The sequence below is a fragment of the Rhagoletis pomonella genome, unplaced genomic scaffold (assembly GCF_013731165.1).
Source record: "Rhagoletis pomonella isolate Grant_MI unplaced genomic scaffold, Rhpom_1.0 Rhpom_scaffold_00011, whole genome shotgun sequence".
Lineage (NCBI taxonomy): Eukaryota > Metazoa > Arthropoda > Insecta > Diptera > Tephritidae > Rhagoletis > Rhagoletis pomonella.
This window is the reverse complement of record NW_023458565.1, coordinates 22,918,521-22,939,009: the sequence shown is the minus strand read 5'-3', so window position 1 is coordinate 22,939,009 and position 20,489 is coordinate 22,918,521. Positions and strand designations below refer to the sequence as shown.

The window sequence follows — 20,489 nt, the reverse complement described above, 5'->3', positions numbered from 1 at the left end:
CTGAAAGTCGTTAGGTGATTCAATAGCGCACACGAATGTACATATACAAATTATCAAATCCGTACAAGCGCACAGCGTTTTTGTCAAAATTCTTTGGATGTTTCTTTCGCTTTGGATTTTGGTGTTTTGCCGGCTATTCCAAATGAGTTTGTTTGCTTAATGACGTTACACTATTGGTGGGGGCAAATAGGTAAATATGTATATTTACTGCATACACGTACACGATAAGGAAATTAAATGAGAAGATTGATCCAACCGGGATTGCTATTTTATTTCCATGTAACGTGGAAACACGCGTTTAAAAGCTGTAAGAAAACGCAGAAAAGCCAAAAAAAATTGGACGACGACAATCAGCTGTTTTGCGAATTAGACAAGGCATAGACCAAGATGGGGACAGTTTAAGTGAGAACAGATGTGCTCTGCTTAAAATTTCTATCCAACCCGGAGTACGTTATTTCACAAATATTTTACTTGATGGATTTTTATAATTAACTTATAACTTATAATAGTATTTTTTACAACTAACTTACGATCGTTGTAGACGTACTTTAAATTTAGTTTTGATTATAATGCACTCTTTAATGATTTTTTAAAACATTATCTTAAACTTAAAATTTTAGATTTTATTTTCAAACCGAATTATTTATTTTTAAAACAGTGCTAGGCAACCAATAGCCTTGCGCTATGTGTGAGTATGTATTTTTTTTTGCATGGCACTGTTTAAAAGCATATTTAAAAGTCATGTGATTCAATCAAGAATATGAAATATTAAAGATTCGGTTTAAGGCCGCGACAAGACTGCCGAAACGATACCAACATCTTTGGTGTACCGAGATGCCAAGAACATTCTTGTTGTGAACACTTCTTTTATTTTCTATGTTTATTGACTTGAAATCTATTATCAGCGAATACAACTCTGTGTTTTATTATTTGTTGACATTTTATTAACAAAGGAAAAAATTGCGAAACCTGACTGCATTCGGAAAAATCCAAAATAATCGCGGACTATTAAAAAATATTACCTATTCAGCACATACATAAATCAGTAGATATCAAAAATATTTGAAAGTGAAAACTTAGCTCAATATGGGAGCAGTTTTAGGATTGTGCTCGGCAGCACAGGTAAGTGCGCCTCCATCATTGCAATTAGCAACAACAAGAAATTGCGTTCTTTTCTCGACGGCGTAAGTAAACAAAAATCAATAATTTCCAAATTCAATACATAATGCGATGGTATACGTAACTTAATTATTTTTGCCTTCTACCAAAGCGCATACGCACTCCATACATTACAATTCGCTCATTACTCATCCTCTAAATTTATATGGGAATCTGCCTCAATTATGGGTTTTCCATATGGTCAACATATAACATTTACTTTTTTAATTTTTTAGTGCGCTCTCTGTTGCACCGGCACTGCGGCCAGCTGCTGTTGCAATGCATGCCCCTCCTGTAAGAATTCCACTTCATCACGCTTTATGTATGCCTTCATGCTGCTGGTGGGCACTGTGTTGGGCGCTATAGCACTATCTCCCGGACTACAGGATACTCTTAAAAAATTGCCTTTTTGTATAAATTCCACCTCGACGGTTAGCGCCAAGGCATTATCTTATACTGGGAATCTGCAAGTCGACTGTGAATATGCGCTCGGTTATATGGCAGTTTATCGCTTATGTTTCGGATTGGCTTGCTTCTTTATGCTAATGGCATTAATTATGTTAGGCGTTAAGAGTTCACGTGATCCACGTTCGTCTATACAAAATGAATTTTGGGGATTAAAATTTTTAATATGTTTTGGTGCTGCTTTTGGTGCCATTTTCATACCGGATGGCTCTTTCGGACCAGCAATGATGTGGGTAGGATTGATTGGTGGACTAGCCTTCATACTGGTGCAATTGGTAATAATTGTGGATTTCGCACACTCTGTGGCAGAAAATTGGATTGGTTAGTGATATGTTTACGTATGCACATAATAAATAAATGCTTATTAAATTCGTATTTTGTTTAACAGAAAATGCTGAAAATAATCGTGGCTACTTTTATGCTTTGGTCGGTGTTACACTTACCAGTTATGCTTTATCGATTGTGGGCATTTCCTTGCTTTACATCTACTTCACGCATGTAAGTTTTTCAAATTTTGAAAATTATTTTATTACTTGTCTTTTCTAGTTAACTTTCTTTAATCGATCTTTACCTGCAGTCAGACGGTTGCGGTCTTAACAAGTTCTTCATCTCCTTCAATCTAATACTTTGCCTGATTGCAAGCGTTTTGTCAGTTATGCCAGCTGTGCAAGATCGCTTGCCACACTCTGGTCTCCTACAAAGTTCGCTGGTTACCATCTACACTGTCTACTTGACTTGGTCTGCTGTTGCCAACAACCCAGGTTACGCTTACACGCAAATGTGGTTTAATTTTATAAAAAAACTAGAATTTTCTATCCCTCCTAATAGAGAAGGATTGCAATCCTGGCATGTATGGCGTAATAAATGGTGTAACAGCTATCAATACGACTATTGCGCCACCAACACCCAACTCGAAAGTGACTTTCGATACAACAAATATAATTGGCTTAATTGTTTGGTTGTTCTGCATTCTCTACAATTGCATTAGCTCGGCTGTTGAGGTTTCCAAAATAAATAACGACGGCGAAAAGCGCGGTAAGTTTGATTATTATTATTTTTTTTAAATACATACGCATTTTCAATTATTCCCTAACAATTTGGTACCAAACATTCATCATCTAAATAATCAGTTGTAGCAAATATCATGCACATTTTCTTATCAATACCACAAACTGAGTTGGCACCATTAAAATTTCACTTATTTTGCATTCTCACATTAACTGATTTCCGAGGCACTTCAACTAATCACACTGCAACAAATCATTAATAGATTATTCGTTGTAAATGGCTAACACTCTTCTCTTTTACATTTTATTTTTGTATGATTTCCTACTTTCGGTCACCTTTACTGTAATGTATGTACAACCACAATGAACTAACACGAAAATAATGGTACGAACATCGGTACAATGGATTTGGTCCTCTTTCGGTTCACTTAAAATTTTTTCATATTTTTTGTACAAATATCTACATCTTTGATGTTGAAACAATTAAACTTACATAGTCTTAACAGAAGCTCTCTCAGATTCAGAAGTCGGCAATGCTGATGGCAAAGGCGCAAACGACAGCGAGAGTGAAGGCGTTACCTATTCCTGGTCCATGTTTCATATTGTATTTGTCTGCGCTTCCCTCTATGTTATGATGACACTTACCAACTGGTATAAGTAAGTAAATTTTATGTTTTATATGCAAAATTTTATTATTATACAAATGTTATTTCTTTACTGTCTTAGACCAAACTCCGATATTGAACTATTCAACGCTAATGCTGCTTCCATGTGGATCAAAATTATATCTAGTTGGCTTGGAGTCTCCATATACGGGTGGAGTCTGGTGGCACCCATTGTACTAACCAATCGTGATTTTAGTTAAATTGACTGAAAAGTTTGCGGATGAAGGAAATAGGCTTTGTACGGTGCGGAAAAATTGCGATACAGATCGGCAAATATTTAAACTTGCGCTAAATATCAGTATGAAATTATTACTAACAATATTTCCCCCCGTAATAGAAAAAAATGCGATACTTAAAATATGATTATTGAAGTAATGCATGCAATGATCCCCCTTTTCGAACCTATAATTAGGTACATATTTGAATGAAAATCAGTATTCATAAACGATACATATTAAAAACTCTGACTGTACTATTAACATACATATTAATCTATTAATGATCACAAACAAAAATTGTTCGTCTCAAGCCGTAAACCGTAATAAATTAAAAATCGACGAACGAATCTACACGTTATTTTACTTAGAAAATAATTAACCTTTATTAACAGATAAACAAAACACCCTTAAGGATTATCATTTTTTCACTACATTTGCCGCTGCTTCCTTGCTTTGCGTATGCATGCTGCTCCTGAGACGTTGTAACACACAATCTTTTCCTAGAATGTCCATCATTTCTGCAACACCGGGGCCTTCCTGTAATTATGCGATATTGTGTATTAAATTGGACATACACAATTTTATTGTAAGGGTTCAAGAAAATTTTACCTTTAAACCACTTAGAGCTGAACGAAGAGTCTTCATGAAAACTGCAAATTTCACATTATTATTGTCTGCGAATTCTTTCAACTTTAGATTCAGATTATCTTTTGTGAATTCTATATTTTCTAAATTCGCTATCAGAGATTCCATTTGATCTGAAAGTATTTTACATTAGTACATACTACCAAATAAATAGTCCTTGCACTATTTCGCACCATTTGTAACATTTTTTAACTTGAATTCGACAGGTCGAACCCAAAGGAAACTCAAATTTGTCTCGGTCAAGTCTTCGATGAATGTTAAACGACTGCATGCCCACTTTAAAACATTCTCAATATGCGGATTGCCTAAATCGAGATTTTTTCTGCGAATTAAGTACAGTATTTAAATTAATACTCTATTTAACATAAACAAATTTTCTTACTCCTTGGGATAAGCTTCTCGCACCAAAACTTTTACGCGCTCTACCAAGTCTTTGCTGTTTTCCTTGCTTTGCAGCAATTTTAGTATATACAGTCGATTGAAGTCGTTCAACAAGTCGGGATTTAAACGGCTAGGATGTGAGTTCACGCGCTCGATGTTAAATCGAAGTGCCAATTCGTTCATAGAATATATTTGTGGCTTTTGTCCAGGCGTATGTTCGAATCCGCCACCTGCGCTAACAACGTAGTTTACGAGTGCCTCTGAAAAATAGCCTTTATCCCGAAAACTTTTGATGCCAATGTCACCTTGGCGTTTACTTAATTTTGTACCATCCGAGTTGACCAAAAGTGGAAGATGGCCATAGAGGGGTTGTTGCCAACCGAAGGCTCTGTTGAAAATAAGAAATAAACGTACGTTTACATTAAGCGCACGGCGACAATAGGACACCCTTACTTATAGAGTAGTAAATGCTTCGTTGTCGATATTTGCCATTCAACGCCGCGAAAGACATGCGTTACACCCATCAAATGGTCATCTACCACGTTCGCAAAATGGTATGTGGGAAAGTTATCGCTTTTCATGATAACTGGATCACCTTCGTTTTCACTGACGTTGTGCGTTACCGGCCCGTAGATCAAGTCCTGGAGAGGCTCCTCATGAGCTGTCAGCTTAAATCGTATGCAATATGGAGTATTTTTCGCTAATAAAACGGCTATTTGCTGTGGTGTTAGATAGCGGCATTTATTATCGTAGCGTGGGACTTGTCTCGTTCGAATTGCTTCCTTACGCAAAAGTTCTAACCGACGTTCGGTGCAAAAGCAACGATAGGCGGTGTCATTTTCAAGCAGTTCGCGTACAGCTTCTCTGTAAGGGAACTTGAATAATAATAGATTCTAATAAAAAATTTTATAATTCAACTTACAAATAAATTTGCTTACGCTCACTTTGCACGTAAGGACCCTGTTCACCACCAAATCCTGGACCTTCGTCTATTTTTATTCCCGCCCACATTAAATCTTCAATCAAACTTTCTGTAGCACCCGGCACGAGTCTCGTCTGATCTGTGTCCTCTATGCGTAGCAAGAATTTGCCATTTTTATTTCGTGAATACAAATAATTGTATAATGCTGTACGGAGTCCTCCCAAATGCAGATATCCTTGAAACAAATTTATGTCATAAAATTACTACATACTAAATATAGCTTATTACAAATTTTAAACTAACCTGTTGGACTTGGTGCGAAACGTACACGTACCTCGCCATGTGACCATCGCCTGGAAGCCCGGATACTGTACTGCGTTAAGATGGTTAGTAAGGTTCGCTTGGAATACATATACAACAATTAATTAGTTCAAGTTGGAGATCAAAATTAAAAATTAATCCTTTGACAATGCCGGTCCGAATTTGTGGAAAGCGGAAGATAATTATGAGAACAGCTGATTGTGTATCTACAGAGAACGTAAGTTTAAGTATGAAAGCGCAGTCAGTCAGCGACGTAGCGTAAACGTAGGTTAACGTACGTAGCAGCATATCAAATTTACTGTTGATAGAGAGAGAGAGAAGCAACGGCAATGTCACCGCCATGCGGTGATGAGTTTTCGTTAACACGCGAATCCCATTATATGGTCCTGCCCTAGGACATCGCAATGGTAATTGGACCATATTTTTTATATGAATTGTGGTTAATTTTGGAGTACTCCTTGGTCCTTAGGGAGTACTCTTTACACGCATGCATGGAGTAGGTGGGATTTTTGCAGGGAAATGCACCACTCGTCGACGAACGGTGTCGGCTGCCACCATACCAAAAATTTTTCCGTCTCACCACACTTCGGCCAAATTTACCATAGTTCAAAGCAAAAAGAAAAAATAAGAACGAAACAGGAAAGAGGAACAGAAATATAATAAGCACTGGGCAGAGGGGATGCTTGCGGAGGCGAGCGTGTAGCATAGTTTAAAGCAAAATGAAAAATAAATACGAATAACAAAACGTTCAAAACGTTATAAACGTTATAAACCTTCTCTGCTATAAGGTCGATCGTGTCTGCGTCAACCTACGTCTCTGGCTACGTCGTTGACTGTTTGAGCTTTAAGTTTACGTTCTCTGAGCTTTAACTAAAAGGTCACAATAGATTCCCGCCTTCAACGGAAGCGTCAGTTTTTTTTTGCGGTTGCACGGAAGGAAGTGATATTTTCCACTTTACCATATAAAATCTTAAACCTGAGTTGAAAGACTATTTTTCTCATAAAAAATAACCAAATGTTCAAATAATAGTGTTGTGTTAAAATTTTTTTGGAGAAAAAAGATGTATACAGTAAGTTATTGCATTAAACGCTTAATACTGTTAACTGGCTTGTGAACTCTTGCACAATTTGACAAAATTATCCATGTAGTTTAATAAGGATTTATAAATAGATATCACATTAATTAAAGCTTAATAACCTCTTAATGTGCTATACATACATAGATAAATATATCCATATAATCCAAATTTTTGATTAATCTCACCCGCGCAAATGCTCCTGCTATATGAGATCTCGAATGAGGATATATTTCAACAATTCCCTCCCACTGTTTTCAAAACGATTAATTAACTTAAACGTAGGTACATACATATGTACATATAGGTAAAATAAAAAAACTAGATATCTGATTTCTTCGCTATTGAAAGCGTTTCTTGTTTATTGTGCTACATATCAAAAAAAAAAAAAAATGCAAATAAATATTTAGAACGCTGCGTAATCGCTGAGAATTACAAACTTTAAGAATTACGCCATATAAGAGCTTTAACTGGCATGACAATGCATAATTAGTTTATTATATTTCTATTTATTTAATATTGCAGTTTGCTAATTTGCTTGTCAGCTTTTCGCCTTCGGGTGTGAGTAGGAAGTTCTCTTTCCAAACGGCAGCACCATCGGTATTTGTTTTCAAATCTACAGAAAGCTTTTCCCAAACCTTTAACAAACAAGACCAACATTATATCTCTAGCTATAAACGGGTGATTCAAGAAGTGTACCTTCTTTTTGGGATTTAATTGCTCGTCCGGAGTGCCGTGGTATCCTTCGAACGCCAAGCGACTACCAGGCGCGGCACTGACTGGCACAATAATAGGTTCCACAACAGTGTGATCAGCGCTGTTCAAATGCGAACTTATATGTATATCTAATCTATATTACCACTGCTATCTTTACTTACTTCGACGTGCATAGTACCATGCCCTCGGACAGTATACCACGCATTTTAGATGGCTTAAGATTGCACAGCACCGCCACTAATCGCTGATCCAGTTCTTCGATTGTGACAAATTTTACCAATCCGCTTATGATGGTACGTGGTTGTGCCTCACCTAAGTCTATTTTTAATACATACAAAGTATCTGCATCCGGATGACGAGCAACTTCCACGACCTTGCCAACTCGTATGTCCAGACGGTGTGGACCATCCTCCTCTACTGTTACTGCATTGTTCGTAGTATTTCCGCCTTTCGCTTTACCTGGCGCTGGATAGGCAGCTGCACTGAGTTTTCTATGTGAAACAATTTTTTATTTGAAACGCAGTTTAAATCAATGAAATGTACATACTGCAACTCAGGACTTTCGAATGTTTTTCTTATTGGCTCTAGAAGTTTATTGATGTATTTTTCAACGGATGCTTTCAAATCCCCTGGATGTAATTCGTTGTCGGCATAATATTTCTCCAAGTCAGCGTAGTTATGGAATGTAACATCTCCACCGAATTCCGCCGGACGGTTAACAGAAAATCCTGAAAGAAATGATTTTAAAGTATATAAGCTAAAATTTGTATTTAATGATTGTATGTACATATATTTCAATATATACACACCTTCACCATCCTTAAATAGCGAGAACAGCACATGCTTTACGAACGACAAAAGCCCATTGTCTGCGATGTTTCCGGGCTCGCAGAAAGCTTTCTTCAACTTCTTTTTTACATTTGCGGGCGAATCTAAAAGGTCGATTTTAGAATCCTCCTCCGAAGAAGACATTTTGCCGCCTGCCAAACCCGGCACTGCAATAATTCAAATATAATTAAAATAATATTTTTGACTATCATAAAGAATTTGTTTACCCATGGGATTCATGAAATGAATACGTTTCTCATAGCCCAATTGTGGCAAATATTTTTCAGAGAAAGTGAAAATTTTACGCTGATCAACGCCTCCAAACTGTGCATCTACTTTGAGATACTCTTCATCTAAAGCTTGCAAACCTGGGTACAGCAAACCCGAAAGTAATGGGTATTCCACCTGCTTTACAACTTCGGCGCCGGCTTTTCTTGCATCGTGCTGCGTCACCACCGAACTCAATTTGTACACATCCAGCGTATATTCTCTCGACAGCTGATAGTCGGTACCCTTAACAAATTTGAGCTTATCTAATGGCACACCTATTGAGCTCAACATAGCCTTTATAACAGCTTCATAGTATTGTGTACGCAATTCGAGCAGCGACCATGGCGCTTTCATATTATCAAGGTAGGCATGTAAGTCAGCAAAAAGAATAGTGACCTTTAAAGAAAATAAACAATGAAAGGTGTGATAAAATGAGTCAACCGACGTTGAGTGATTCTATATGTCAATAGTTTCCGCGAATTTACTTTACCTCACAGCCGGCCTTAAGGAAATCGGCAATTTTCGACATAGGCACGAAATATGCTACATGTGGCTTGCCTGTAGTAGCTGTGCCCCAGTAGATTTTCAGGTCACGCTCCTTGAGTATAGCATTAAGCTTGTCCTCGCCCAGTGTCTCCTGTAGATTACGGGTTATCAGCTGCTTTTTTTCATCCGGAGTTAATTCAACCATTTTTACGAAGCGAGGCTGTACACAGTCTGATTTTTATTTATAGTTATGAGTTAATAAGTCTTCTGCAATTTGACCTGGAAAATTTCGTGAAAAGAAAAACTATTGCAATGCAGCAACGTGCAAAATTAACGTCAGCAACTTTTGACATTTGATCAGCTGATCCGTCATATTTACCAAGGCTGCCAAACGCATATTTGAAAATGTCCAAATCCCTCTTAAACAATGCCAAAATTCAGAAATTCAATGCAGTTAGATTTTTTTTTCTACAATACATCGTATCAGCTGAATTAAATGCAAAAGCTGCATTAAAAAATAAATAAATAAAAAAATGTATATTGTATCAAAACGCAGCACTTGAACTTCCAAATGGCGTTTCGAAGCTGTTTTCTCGACAAATTTGCCTCAAAAGCAGAGAAGGTTTATAAACGTTCTCTGTCAAAAGTGTCCGAGGTACTTGAAATGCGTCTTTCATAGAATTTTTTATAGTTGTTTTTCGTGGATGAAGAGTTTCGAGGTTTTCGATACATTTGCGCGTTTAAGGGAATCCCCTAATTACTTTCATGCTCAGCGAAATGCCACCGAAAATAAATTGATCGCTATTGTGAGTACTTGCGATTCCCACAGAGAGCGTAAATTTACGTTCTCTGGTTCCCATTTCAAAAATGAGATGTAAACAAAAGAATCTGGTTGGAAGCGACATTTTTTTGCTTATTGGACAAGGGGTGTGCGGCTTTTGCGCTTATTTACGAAATAGCTACCTACAATAGTAAACAAACACGTGCGGCTTAACTTTGGCGGCATAGCTCTTTCGTTTTCATTTGTATTTCTTGTGCGCGATAGAAAACACCTGAGGAGTCATAACAAAAGTGATTAAAATGCCTATTATAGACACAAATACCTTGGTGAAACTCCAAAAAGACATTGAACGAGTGCGCAATATTTGCATTTTGGCACATGTAGATCATGGCAAGACAACACTTGCTGACTCACTTGTAGCCAGCAATGGCATAATTTCACAACGTATGGCAGGTAAGCTGCGCTACCTGGACACCCGTCAAGATGAGCAGGAACGTGGCATAACTATGAAGAGCAGCAGTATATCTCTGTATTACCGTGGCGGCGCTGACCATGCTGACAACGAGCAAGACTATCTCGTTAATTTGATTGATTCACCGGGACATGTGGACTTTTCCAGTGAAGTTTCAACAGCTGTGCGCTTGTGTGATGGCGCTATTGTTGTGGTAAGTAATGCGAACATTGCTGTAGATGAATAAAATGCCAATGTTCCATCACCATTTAAGGTTGATGTGGTCGAAGGTGTTTGCCCACAAACGCGCGCATGCTTAGAACAAGTTTATACAGAACAACTAAAGCCCGTTCTGGTTTTAAATAAAATTGACCGGCTTATAATGGAAATGCAGCTTAAGCCATTAGATGCTTACTTTCATATATCGCAAATTTTAGAGCAGGTGAATGCTGTGCTGGGTAGTATATTTGCCTCCGATGTGCTTTCGAAGGAGGATATAACGAAAAAGGTATACTTGTTGACTTATAACAAACACCGCGTATACTATAAATACTAATTAAATATTAATAACCATTATACTTACAGGACAACTATGAGTCTGCATTGGAAGAAGTCGACGATTCAAATTTATATTTTTCTCCAGCTGCCGGTAATGTCATATTTTGTTCCGCTTATGATGGTTGGGCTTTCTCGGTGAGCGATTTCGCCAAAATATATTCAAAACGTTTAGAAATGACGCAATTAGATCTCGAACAAGTTCTCTGGGGTGATTTTTTCTACAACACCAAACAGAAATATGCACTTGCCGGTGCACAAGAAAAGGCTAAGAAACCTATGTTTGTGCAATTCGTTTTAGAAAATATCTGGAGTCTATATGATATCATAGCAGTACGCAAAGATAAGGAAAAATTACCGATTATCGCAGAGAAATTGGGTATAAAATTACAGGCTCGTGATTTACGTATTTCGGATCCCAAAGTACAAATAAAAACTGTTTTCGGACAGTGGTTGCCCATAGATCGCACTGTGCTGGAAATGGTGGTGCGACATGTGCCGCCACCAAATGTCATTTCCGATGAACGCGCCGAAAGATTGCTATTTCCACGCAATGTAGCGTTGAATGCATATTCTAAAGAAACTTTGTTGTTGAAAGAAGATTTTAAACATTGCAGCGATGAGAGCCCTAACGTCATTGTGTTTGTTTCTAAGGTATGTACATATATTATCATGGTCAAATGTGTATGACTTCTTATATATTATTTTCATTTTTATTATCCACAGATGACGCCAGTGCACGTTTCACATTTGCCTCAAAATAAGCCCAAGCGTTTGAATGAGGAACAGTTGCAAGCCCGGCGTGAAGAAGTGCGTCGTCGGATTGAAGAGCGAAAGCAGTTTGCTGAAAAGGCCGAACTGGAAAATCTAACCGTCGGCATAGAGCAACTGAATGTAGAAGAAACATCTGCACAAACTGAGGTCCAAAAAAATGTCGAGCAGGAGCCACCAGAAAAGGCGGATTATGTTTTCATTGCTTTTGCGCGCATTTTCAGTGGTACTCTTAAAACGGGTATGCGACTGTACAATTTGGCGCCCAAACATGATCCCAGAAATAAAGAGTTAGTATAAAAATTTAGTGCATTCTCATGATTATTGTTTATTAAATTTTTTTTACATTTTAGGCAGCTGAATCCGGACTCGCCTTACATAAGCGAAGTGACGATAGGGGATCTGTATTTGTTTATGGGTGGTGAGCTACAGGCGCTTGATGAGGTACCTGCTGGTAACATTGTGGGCATAGGCGGTTTGGATGAAGATATTATTAAAACAGCAACATTGAGCAGCACCATCAATTGTACGTCATTTAGCGAGTTAAGTGTAATGGCCACACCCATTTTGCGTGTAGCTATTGAGCCCGTTAATCCACAGGATTTGCCCAAACTTGTGAAGGGGCTGAAATTATTGAATCAGGTAATAAGAACTGCTAGAGATACCATAGAAAAAAATGAAGCGTTTTCACTAAATATCCTGTTCTTTGATAAATTTAGGCAGATGCATGCGTTGAGGTATCTATGGCGCCAACTGGCGAGCATGTGATCACTACACTAGGTGAAGTGCATGTAGAAAAATGTGTGCGGGATCTAGAGGAAAGCTATGCAAAGATTAAAGTAAATGTGTCCGAGCCCATTGTATCTTTCCGCGAAACAATAGTGCCTGAAGCCACTATCGATATGGTGAACGAAGCCATAATAAAAACAGCTACAGACAAGGATATAACAAAAAAGATTATCACACAACAAACAGCCAACAAGTTTGGCACGATACGTGTTATAGCTTTGCCACTGCCCCAGACTGCTGTGGACATAATGGATAAATATATTAGCTTCTTTAAAGAATTAGCGACGAACGTAAAAGGCATTACTGTATCCGAAAAGTATTCGACGCTAATAGCGCAAATAAAAACTCAACTTACCAATGCTTTAACTGAGTTCGATTTGAAAGGCTTAACTGCGCTAAAGCCAACAGAGCTCGTAGAGCGCATTTGGGCGCTAGGCCCGCGAAATTGCGGCACGAACATCCTCTTGAATTTGACTGATTATGAACAACCAAATTTCTGGCAGTCACTCACACATCAAATTGATGTAGATGCCATTGCCAAAGCGGTGTCTGATGTACGTCGGGATTATAATAGTTCATTTGTTAACGGTTTTCAATTGGTGACCGCTGCTGGCCCGCTATGTGAAGAGCCTATGCAGGGTGTGGCCTTTGTTGTGCTCGAATGGACCGTGGAAGCAAACGAGGATTTGAATTCCAAGTCGTATGGTCCTTTTTCAGGTTTGTTAACATTTCTTTTTACATAGATATTCGTTAATTAATATTTATTTCTTTTCTTGTGCTTCCATAGGACAAGTGTTAACTGCGTCGAAAGAGTCATGTCGCATGGCATTCCAGGCACAACCACAACGTCTGGTTAGTCCTATGTACAGCTGCAATATTGTGGTCAATGCTGAAGTTCTAGGTATGTCAAAATACTTAATTTTTCTAAATTATTATTATTATGGTAAATGTTTTTCTGATACAACAATTAATTTGATGCTCACGATCATATTAATTAACAAGTAATTTCTAAGCAAAAAACAAAACCGACTTCAATTCTCATATACAAATTTAAGATTATCGTTAATTTCTCCATGATCCAATGATCGGTCTTAAACCAAATTAATATGGGACCACCTGTGAGGTTACACCTTTCAGTGATCTTTTTTGTGAAGTCGGTTAAAAACATACCTCAAAAGGAAAAATATAGGAGGTAGATACTACTACAGCAACGTCCGTTGCTGTTGTTGTAACTGCATACATATTCCTCAAAGAACTTTCGGGGAGTGTTGCTGGAGTGATAGTCCTTGGCCAGATATAAATCTGGGTAGTTCCGGTTACGTAGATCCGACAGTTGTGGGAACGTCCGTTGCTCTCTCCTTTCGCCGCTCGTAGAGAATTATTTGTTTATTTTATAATCTAAGGCTAAAGCTAGTGCTCCAAGTGTTCGGTATCATTTGGCAATCTAATCTCAAAACCAAGAAGAATAAAACATCGCATCCTTACGGAAAGTGTACTCTCTGCTTAGTTTCTGTGCTCGGTATGTTTCTCGTATGGTGGACGAACCTGTCAGAAAAAATCACTTCTTTTTAGACTTTTTTACTGCGGAGCCGTCATATCATTACCAGTTCAAAGCAGAGCCCATTACTTTCAGGAACTTTCGAGCTCAAGAATCTCCTATATTGCTTTCGTTTAATTTTTGCGCAGCGCATGTCTGACACACACAAAACCCTGGCGTTGTAGCTTTGTGAGTGACAATCTGACAATTATTCGGGCAGTTATGGAGGCTCAGGTCACCGCTCTTTAGGTTACGACAGATATATTGGATGACTTGCGTTGCGCTCCTGGGTCTATTGTGCCCTTAAACGTCATGATAAATAAATGCTAGTTTACCCCTGAAGCCTTAATGAAACCCAACTGATTAAGGAGAGACAGGGAGTGAATGTTGTTATTGTAACTGCGTATAAATTCCCTAAATAATATTAGAGCATGATGTTAGAGTGTCTGTCCTTGGCCAGATATGAAAGCTCTGAGCTCTGGGAGAGTACTATGGACTCCCAGATCACTGCCGCGGTGTCCAGGCTGAGATATATGTATGCAATTTACATGGCGGCAGAACTGGTAAGCATTATTGACCCAGCTCTATCCAAACCTTCATTCGTTGTTGACAGTTAAGTTGGAATCAAAGCATTAGGGCCGGCAACGACAAATTTTATATGCCGAATATCCCTTAAAAATCTGTAACAGCAACAGCAGGTGGAAAAATCTGCACATTTTGGGCTTTATTGCGCTCGCTCTGCCATATGACCGCCAGGTTTGGAGTACCATATAACGATTTCTGTAGAAGCTGCAGCGATAAGGAGGAGTTAGAATCTGTCCAACACTTAATTTTTGAGTGCGCTGCACTACGGAGTAAGCGGTTCAAATTCCTGGGGGACCATTTCTACGAGAGCCTAGATAGCTTAGGGAATCAGGATGGTTCAAAAACATTTAGGAATGGTGGAAAACTCTGGGCGTCGCAAGTGCCTCTGTGGCCTCCTTAATAAAGGATGTTACGCTGCTCTGGCGCACCCTCGGCGCATTCTTCCCCGAAAATTAGTGATGGCCAGAAGGGGTAGAAGTTTTCTGCTAGTTTTAACGTCCTTTGACATTCACCGTTTTTTCTTCTAGCCAAGGCTCTGTGAAGTCTAGCTGCCTACGGAGATGAGGGGAGTAACCTAAAACTATTTTTCTTGGTTAAGCGATTTTTTTTTGTTGTAGGTAGTTCCTATTTAACTTTTGCCCGGTTAAAGGGCTCCTTACCTCTCACTGTTTGCAGTAACCTGCCTCTGGCCTTTAATTAAATTCAAAGCTTCGCCCTGGTCAATATTATTAATTTATTATAAAACAATCCTGTTTATATTTTTAATAAAAAATAATTTATTACAAATTACAAGCGAATTACAAAATGCAAATTATTGCGTTTATATCGTTACTAAAATTAATTACTAATAAATGCTGCTTAAATTTTATGTAAATATAAAATAAATATATATTTTTTTATTAAATTAAAATTACTAAATCGTTTATTGTTAAAGTTTTTTATTTATTTTTTCTTTCATTCGATTGTTTTAAAGTATTTTTTCACACTAAATCGTAAATTAACTAGGCATGTATGTATATATGTGTGTAGTGTGAGCATAATGAATAAAAATTAAAAGAGACTAAAACAAATGAATCAAAGCACTTCAATGGATTTAGCGAAATGCTTCAATTAATTTGTTATATACGAACGGTATTTAGTTAGTAAAATTAATATTTTAGTATTTTGCATTTAATATTATTGGCATAAAAAACGCTAAAATATTTTCGCACAAAATTATGTCATTTAGCATATCGATAAACGTTTGTCGATAATGGAACTTACTTAGTTGCTATGATGATTTTTTTTTTAATTTTTTAGTAGCTATTTTGTTTGAGAGTTATATTATTATGTTTTAGTTAGTTTGTGGTTTTTGTTTCTAATTGTTAGCTGTTTTTTTTGTTGACGCAACGTTCTCGAGCAAATAAATTAAAGTCGATTTAAGGTTAGCAACAACTCTTTCGCCTCTATGTTTAGATAAATGCTAAGCTTGAATTTGACTCAATGTTTCAAAATTAGTCATGTTTACTTTTTTTAGTCGAAATATTTGTTTAAATATACATACTATATTTTTTCGCTTTTAATTGTTTAAAAATATTTTCACGCATTTCTTATGCCTCTTTTCTTATTTATTATGCATTTCGTATAAAATTTAAGCTATATTACTTCATATTCTTTCGCACTTCTGTGAGATTTTTTTAATCGATTTATATTTTATCGATTATTGTTATTATTTTTTAAATTTTTTTCGTTCAGTCACAGTAATATGTTTTTTAAGTTATACTATTAAAAAGACGCCTCTTTAACTTTAAAGTTTTGTTGCACAAAACTTGCACTCCTCCTGCGACTTCTTGCTCTTAAGTTTACTTTTGTTTGCTTACTTTACTCTCTACTACCAGTTATTTAGTTTATTCCTGCATCTACCGATCCCGCGATCACTTTTAAATAATAAACTTAAAAAAAAATGTAAACGAAAAGATAATTACTTAAACGCCACCGCCGCCGCCGCCACCGCCTGCGGCTTCGCTTTCACCTATTCTTTTATTCGCCTACATCTCAATCCCAGACGATTGTCTGTTGAAACTCCATAACACGATCCCACGGGAATTCGGGCGTAATATTATCGAAATCCTGGGTCGCACCATCGCCCACCGCCCGCTTCTGACGCAATTGTGCCACCTCTTCGTTCAGTTGCTGTGATGCAGCAGCAGCCAAATCGTCGCCGTTTAAGTTCGCACTCGACGACGTTGTCTCGTCGATGCCACCGCTGCCGACACCACCAGCCGCTGCAGTTTCAGCAGATTGTTGTGTGCTGGTATGCAACGATTTATCCTCGTCTTTGACCGCCTCAATCGGTGTTTCACCTTTGCGTTCATTGTTGCGCCCATAAATACCAGATGGGAAATTATTAATCGACGAGAGTGTATCCGGTCGGTAGTTGCCGACGCTGAGCGATTGATGTGGATTAATGTTGCTGCTGCTAGTGTCTGGTCGATTCAAATATTGATAGCCGCCTGATTGGTGTTGGTTTGAGAAACTATTTTCCGCATGATAATTGCTAGTGGCCGCCAACGATGACGACGAGCTTGGTCGGCCATAGGTGTCTTTAACGCCATATTGTGGCACATTGATGTAGGCGCTGCTGCTTTGCGTGCCTGGCCGATAGAATGGTTTCTGTAGTTGGTAGCGCTTGGGCGGTTGTGAGGATGGCTTGCGTACGGAGTAACCGGGCTTCACGCACATCATACCGAAGACGCGTATGCCGGGCACGCTGGCATACTTGGGCTGATCATGCGCCATGGGACCCTCTGTGCGTGCATGCGAGAAGCGAGAAATAGAAGGAGGAAAGTGTCAAGAATTAATCAAAAGTGTATTAGCTTAATTAGCTCATGAGTATGATATGCAGCTATTATCTATCAATTTTATGGAATTATGCATTTAATTGTTTATTTGGAAAATTGCTTATTAATTGCGCAGCGCGCATTCCATTTCTCGTGTGCTACACGCCGCCGGAAACTTACCCATTTTGAAATGATCCGGACACCTGCAGATGATTAGATAATGTGACTTGCCAGTGCGTATGTTTTGTAGCGCCAATAGGGACCAATCCTTGGGTGAGTTGCACTCACGCATCTCTGTTGTGGCCTCGCATGTCTTCGCCAAAGTAATTGCCTGCTTGAAACGTGGGATAAAAAGGGAGAAAAAGCGAACATGTGTTTTTAGTTTGAGTGTTAGTAGGAAAACAAAATAATAACAAAACTAAACGAAATGTGGAAAAGTATCGATTATAGTAAGCTTACTTGCGTGTATGCGAATAAATGTGCTGCGTGTGGTCAAACAGCTAATAAAACTAAATAAAAAATAAAATAGTTTTTCATTACATAAACCTCGCAGCTACACTACATTACAAAAGCAAGTAGATGCTTCAGATGTACATATAACGCCGCCCGGTACGGACTTTGAAAACTGATATCAGTTTTGTAATCAGCGACAAAAGAACTTTTAGATATCAAATTACAAAAAAATTGGAAAAGGTTTTAAAAATCCATTCGCCATATTGGATACGCCATTTTGAATTTTTGAAAACGGATTTCAGTTTTGTAATCAGCGACTGAAAGAAATTTTAGATATCAAAATACCCGAAAATCTGAATTTTTTTTTTTAATCCCGCCGCCATTTTGAAGTTTTCGCCGTATTGTATGCGCCATAGACTGATTTCAGTTTTGTAATCACTGACTCAAAGAAAATTTGAATATCATATTTTATAAAAATCTGAATTTTGAATTTTCGTAAACTTATTTCAGTGTTGTAATTAGCGACTCAAAAACCTTTGGATACCAAATTTCATAAAAACCTGAAATTTTTTTTTAAATCTATTCGCCGCATTGGATACGCCAATTTGAATTTTTAAAAACTGTTTTCAATTTTGTAGTAAGCGACTCGAAGAATGTTTGTATATCAAATCTCATCAAAATCTGAAAATTTAAAAAAAATCTAAAAGTTGTTTAAAAATCCAACCGCCATATTAGATACGCCATTTTGGATTTTTAACAACTGTTTTCGATTTTGTAATAAGCGACTCGAGGAATATTTTTATATCAAATCTCATAAACATCTAAAAATTAAAAAAAAATCCATTCGCCCTACTGAATCTGCCATTTTGAATTTTCGGAAACTGATTTCAATTTTGTAATCAGCGACTCGAGGATCCTTTGGATATCAAATTTCATTCCAATCTGACATTTGTTTTTCCCTTCCAATCTCAATCCTTAACCTATCAAATATACGACAGCCAAGTACAATTTTTGTTATTCATAAAAGCTTCGGCACTTTTCTAGATAATAACTGCTCGTTCATTTCATTATGAAATGTAATGGAATAGAATTATGGGCGGCAGAAAAAGCCAAAAACAATTTTTGCAAGCACTCAGGCAGTATTGCCTATTATACTAAAGGCCTAGAGCGAGAATTGGGAGATAGTCATTTATAGAACGAGTGGGCATTAATTACTCCTCTGCAAACTTATCGGACTTGTTTATGAACCTTGCAGTTTTTCGAGGGAAAGGGCACGTAGCGCGTCCATTCTCAATACATCCGCGGCAGAGAAAATGTTCTGTACTATCGTCATCCTCCAAACAAGATGTATACAGTGGATCGTCGATGGCGCCTATGGTGATCAGATCAGGGCTCGCAGATCTCTTCTTCTTTGTCTGAGAAGGTGTCTTGATAGCACCCTGTCAGGCCTTTTCAGCAAACCCGTGGTTGCTTTGCCAGTGTCATTACCTCACCGACGGCGTTGGTATAGAAAGTTTTCATTCGAGTATAGCTAAAGATATATGTACATATGTACGACGGCAATTTGACAAGTTAGTGACTTTTCGATTAAACGATATATTTTTCGGCAAAAAGCCTTTTATTTAACAACAGAGTCTAGTCCCTCTAGCTTTTTCAAAGTCCTCCAAATAAGTGTTTATTTCAGTTGTGAGTCTTCAGCCCACCCAAATCTCTTACCGCCCAACCATTTCTTTAGGTTTGAAAACAGGAAATAGTCGCTGGGTGCTAAAACTGGTGAATATGGTGGATGGGGTAGGCGTTCGCAGCCAATTGACGAATTTTTTTCTATGTTGACCGCACTGTGTATTGTCTTGATAGAACAGCATTTTTTCTTGGCCAAATGTGGTCGTTTTTGCCTCAAATCAATATCGAATCTGTCCAAAATCGTTTTTCTCTTTTCAAGCCAATCGACTTGAATGACATCGTGTGCATCCCCAAAAACTGTGGCCATGATCTTATTGGCTGACAGACCCACCTTCTTCGGTGCACTTTTTGATTGGTCTTTGGTGTCTGGTGTGTTGTGGTTCGGATTGCGGCTAAACATCGCCAAACACTGCCTTAAAGTGGTGAGCAAGCGTGGCACCCATTTTTATTTTCAAATATTCCAGTAAAATGTGATCTACCCACTCAGTTGAGATGCCTACAGCTCCCAACTACCTCACACACTTTCCTTATCCGATCGTCCAATATGTTTCCATGAATTTTATCGATGATGACGATCTCTTTAGGACGTCAATACCAAAAGTATTGCCGATTCTCAAAAGGATCGAGAGTTCCAGATTTTTTAAAGTATCGATATTGAGTACTCCAAAGTACTCAGTACTCACGAAAGATCTCGAAAGTACTCAGAACTCGAAAGTACTCAGTACTCATAAATACCCTGTTCCAATCACTTCTTTGATACATGTATTTACTCAGGATCGATTTAAAGTACTCGTTATTAAATGCCGAATAGATTCATACATAAAAGTACTGAGTTTTATTTACATTTACCGGTATTTAGAAATGCTTGTACCGAATTTCAGGTTTCAATAATTTTCAAGTACAATG

General features: G+C 37.8%; 5 protein-coding genes across 9 annotated transcripts in view; 2 read left to right on the top strand and 3 right to left on the bottom strand.

Annotated features, from left to right (window-relative positions):
* LOC118746859 (aspartate aminotransferase, cytoplasmic) overlaps positions 1–347 on the bottom strand; it is a 49,858-nt gene extending 49,511 nt beyond the window's left edge. For 2 of the 3 annotated variants that reach the window (XM_036480817.1, XM_036480818.1), the window contains exon 1: positions 66–347. The gene's annotated coding sequence lies outside the window, so the exon portion shown is untranslated. The remainder of the gene's footprint in view (positions 1–65) is intronic. The other variant, XM_036480819.1, reaches the window with a different exon arrangement.
* A 579-nt stretch (positions 348–926) lies between these two features.
* On the top strand, positions 927–3,860 carry LOC118746858 (serine incorporator 1-like). Of its 3 annotated transcripts, none has more exons than XM_036480814.1 (7): positions 927–1,122; positions 1,395–1,944; positions 2,012–2,121; positions 2,201–2,384; positions 2,452–2,658; positions 3,128–3,287; positions 3,357–3,860. In XM_036480814.1, the coding sequence occupies exons 1-7, from the start codon at positions 1,087–1,089 to the stop codon at positions 3,493–3,495; spliced, it is 1,386 nt and encodes a 461-aa protein (XP_036336707.1). In that variant the 5' UTR covers positions 927–1,086; the 3' UTR covers positions 3,496–3,860. The 3 variants fall into 3 exon arrangements, with proteins under 3 accessions (XP_036336707.1, XP_036336709.1, XP_036336708.1); XM_036480816.1 differs by having other exon boundaries at positions 3,149–3,287; positions 3,357–3,551; XM_036480815.1 differs by having other exon boundaries at positions 3,137–3,287; positions 3,357–3,551.
* Positions 3,861–3,868: 8 nt separating this feature from the next.
* Positions 3,869–6,104, bottom strand: LOC118746857 (probable glutamate--tRNA ligase, mitochondrial). The gene is made up of 7 exons (XM_036480812.1): positions 5,765–6,104; positions 5,462–5,696; positions 4,993–5,403; positions 4,541–4,927; positions 4,332–4,480; positions 4,123–4,271; positions 3,869–4,050 (listed from the first exon to the last, which is right to left on the bottom strand). Exons 1-7 carry the CDS (start codon positions 5,871–5,873, stop codon positions 3,931–3,933), a joined length of 1,560 nt encoding a protein of 519 aa, XP_036336705.1. The 5' UTR covers positions 5,874–6,104; the 3' UTR covers positions 3,869–3,930.
* Positions 6,105–7,229: 1,125 nt separating this feature from the next.
* On the bottom strand, positions 7,230–9,490 carry LOC118747054 (tyrosine--tRNA ligase, cytoplasmic-like). The gene is made up of 7 exons (XM_036481044.1): positions 9,164–9,490; positions 8,631–9,069; positions 8,385–8,570; positions 8,123–8,303; positions 7,737–8,066; positions 7,558–7,675; positions 7,230–7,496 (listed from the first exon to the last, which is right to left on the bottom strand). The coding sequence occupies exons 1-7, from the start codon at positions 9,362–9,364 to the stop codon at positions 7,368–7,370; spliced, it is 1,584 nt and encodes a 527-aa protein (XP_036336937.1). The 5' UTR covers positions 9,365–9,490; the 3' UTR covers positions 7,230–7,367.
* Positions 9,491–10,031: 541 nt separating this feature from the next.
* Positions 10,032–20,489, top strand: part of LOC118746846 (elongation factor-like GTPase 1) — a 435,125-nt gene continuing 424,667 nt past the window's right edge. The window contains exons 1-7 of the mRNA XM_036480795.1: positions 10,032–10,605; positions 10,666–10,899; positions 10,977–11,600; positions 11,673–12,007; positions 12,071–12,359; positions 12,437–13,223; positions 13,294–13,407. Of these exons, the coding sequence (XP_036336688.1) occupies positions 10,240–10,605; positions 10,666–10,899; positions 10,977–11,600; positions 11,673–12,007; positions 12,071–12,359; positions 12,437–13,223; positions 13,294–13,407 (2,749 nt within the window). The 5' untranslated portion in view covers positions 10,032–10,239. The remainder of the gene's footprint in view (positions 10,606–10,665; positions 10,900–10,976; positions 11,601–11,672; positions 12,008–12,070; positions 12,360–12,436; positions 13,224–13,293; positions 13,408–20,489) is intronic.

Bases quoted from the DNA above. Each gene is read 5' to 3' on its own strand.
- LOC118746858 (XM_036480814.1), top strand. From the start codon at position 1,087: ATGGGAGCAGTTTTAGGATTGTGCTCGGCAGCACAG. The intron at 2,385-2,451 runs GTTACGCTTACA...CCCTCCTAATAG, and splicing joins TGCTGTTGCCAACAACCCAG to AGAAGGATTGCAATCCTGGC. The intron at 3,288-3,356 runs GTAAGTAAATTT...TTACTGTCTTAG, and splicing joins ACACTTACCAACTGGTATAA to ACCAAACTCCGATATTGAAC.
- LOC118746857 (XM_036480812.1), bottom strand. From the start codon at position 5,873: ATGTATTCCAAGCGAACCTTACTAACCATCTTAACGCAGTACAGTATC. The intron at 5,697-5,764 runs GTTAGTTTAAAA...ATTTGTTTCAAG, and splicing joins TTTCGCACCAAGTCCAACAG to GATATCTGCATTTGGGAGGA. The intron at 4,272-4,331 runs GTGCGAAATAGT...AAATACTTTCAG, and splicing joins GTTAAAAAATGTTACAAATG to ATCAAATGGAATCTCTGATA.
- LOC118747054 (XM_036481044.1), bottom strand. From the start codon at position 9,364: ATGGTTGAATTAACTCCGGATGAAAAAAAGCAGCTGATAACCCGTAAT. The intron at 9,070-9,163 runs GTAAAGTAAATT...TTTTCTTTAAAG, and splicing joins TCCTTAAGGCCGGCTGTGAG to GTCACTATTCTTTTTGCTGA. The intron at 8,067-8,122 runs GTATGTACATTT...TGTTTCACATAG, and splicing joins TTCGAAAGTCCTGAGTTGCA to AAAACTCAGTGCAGCTGCCT.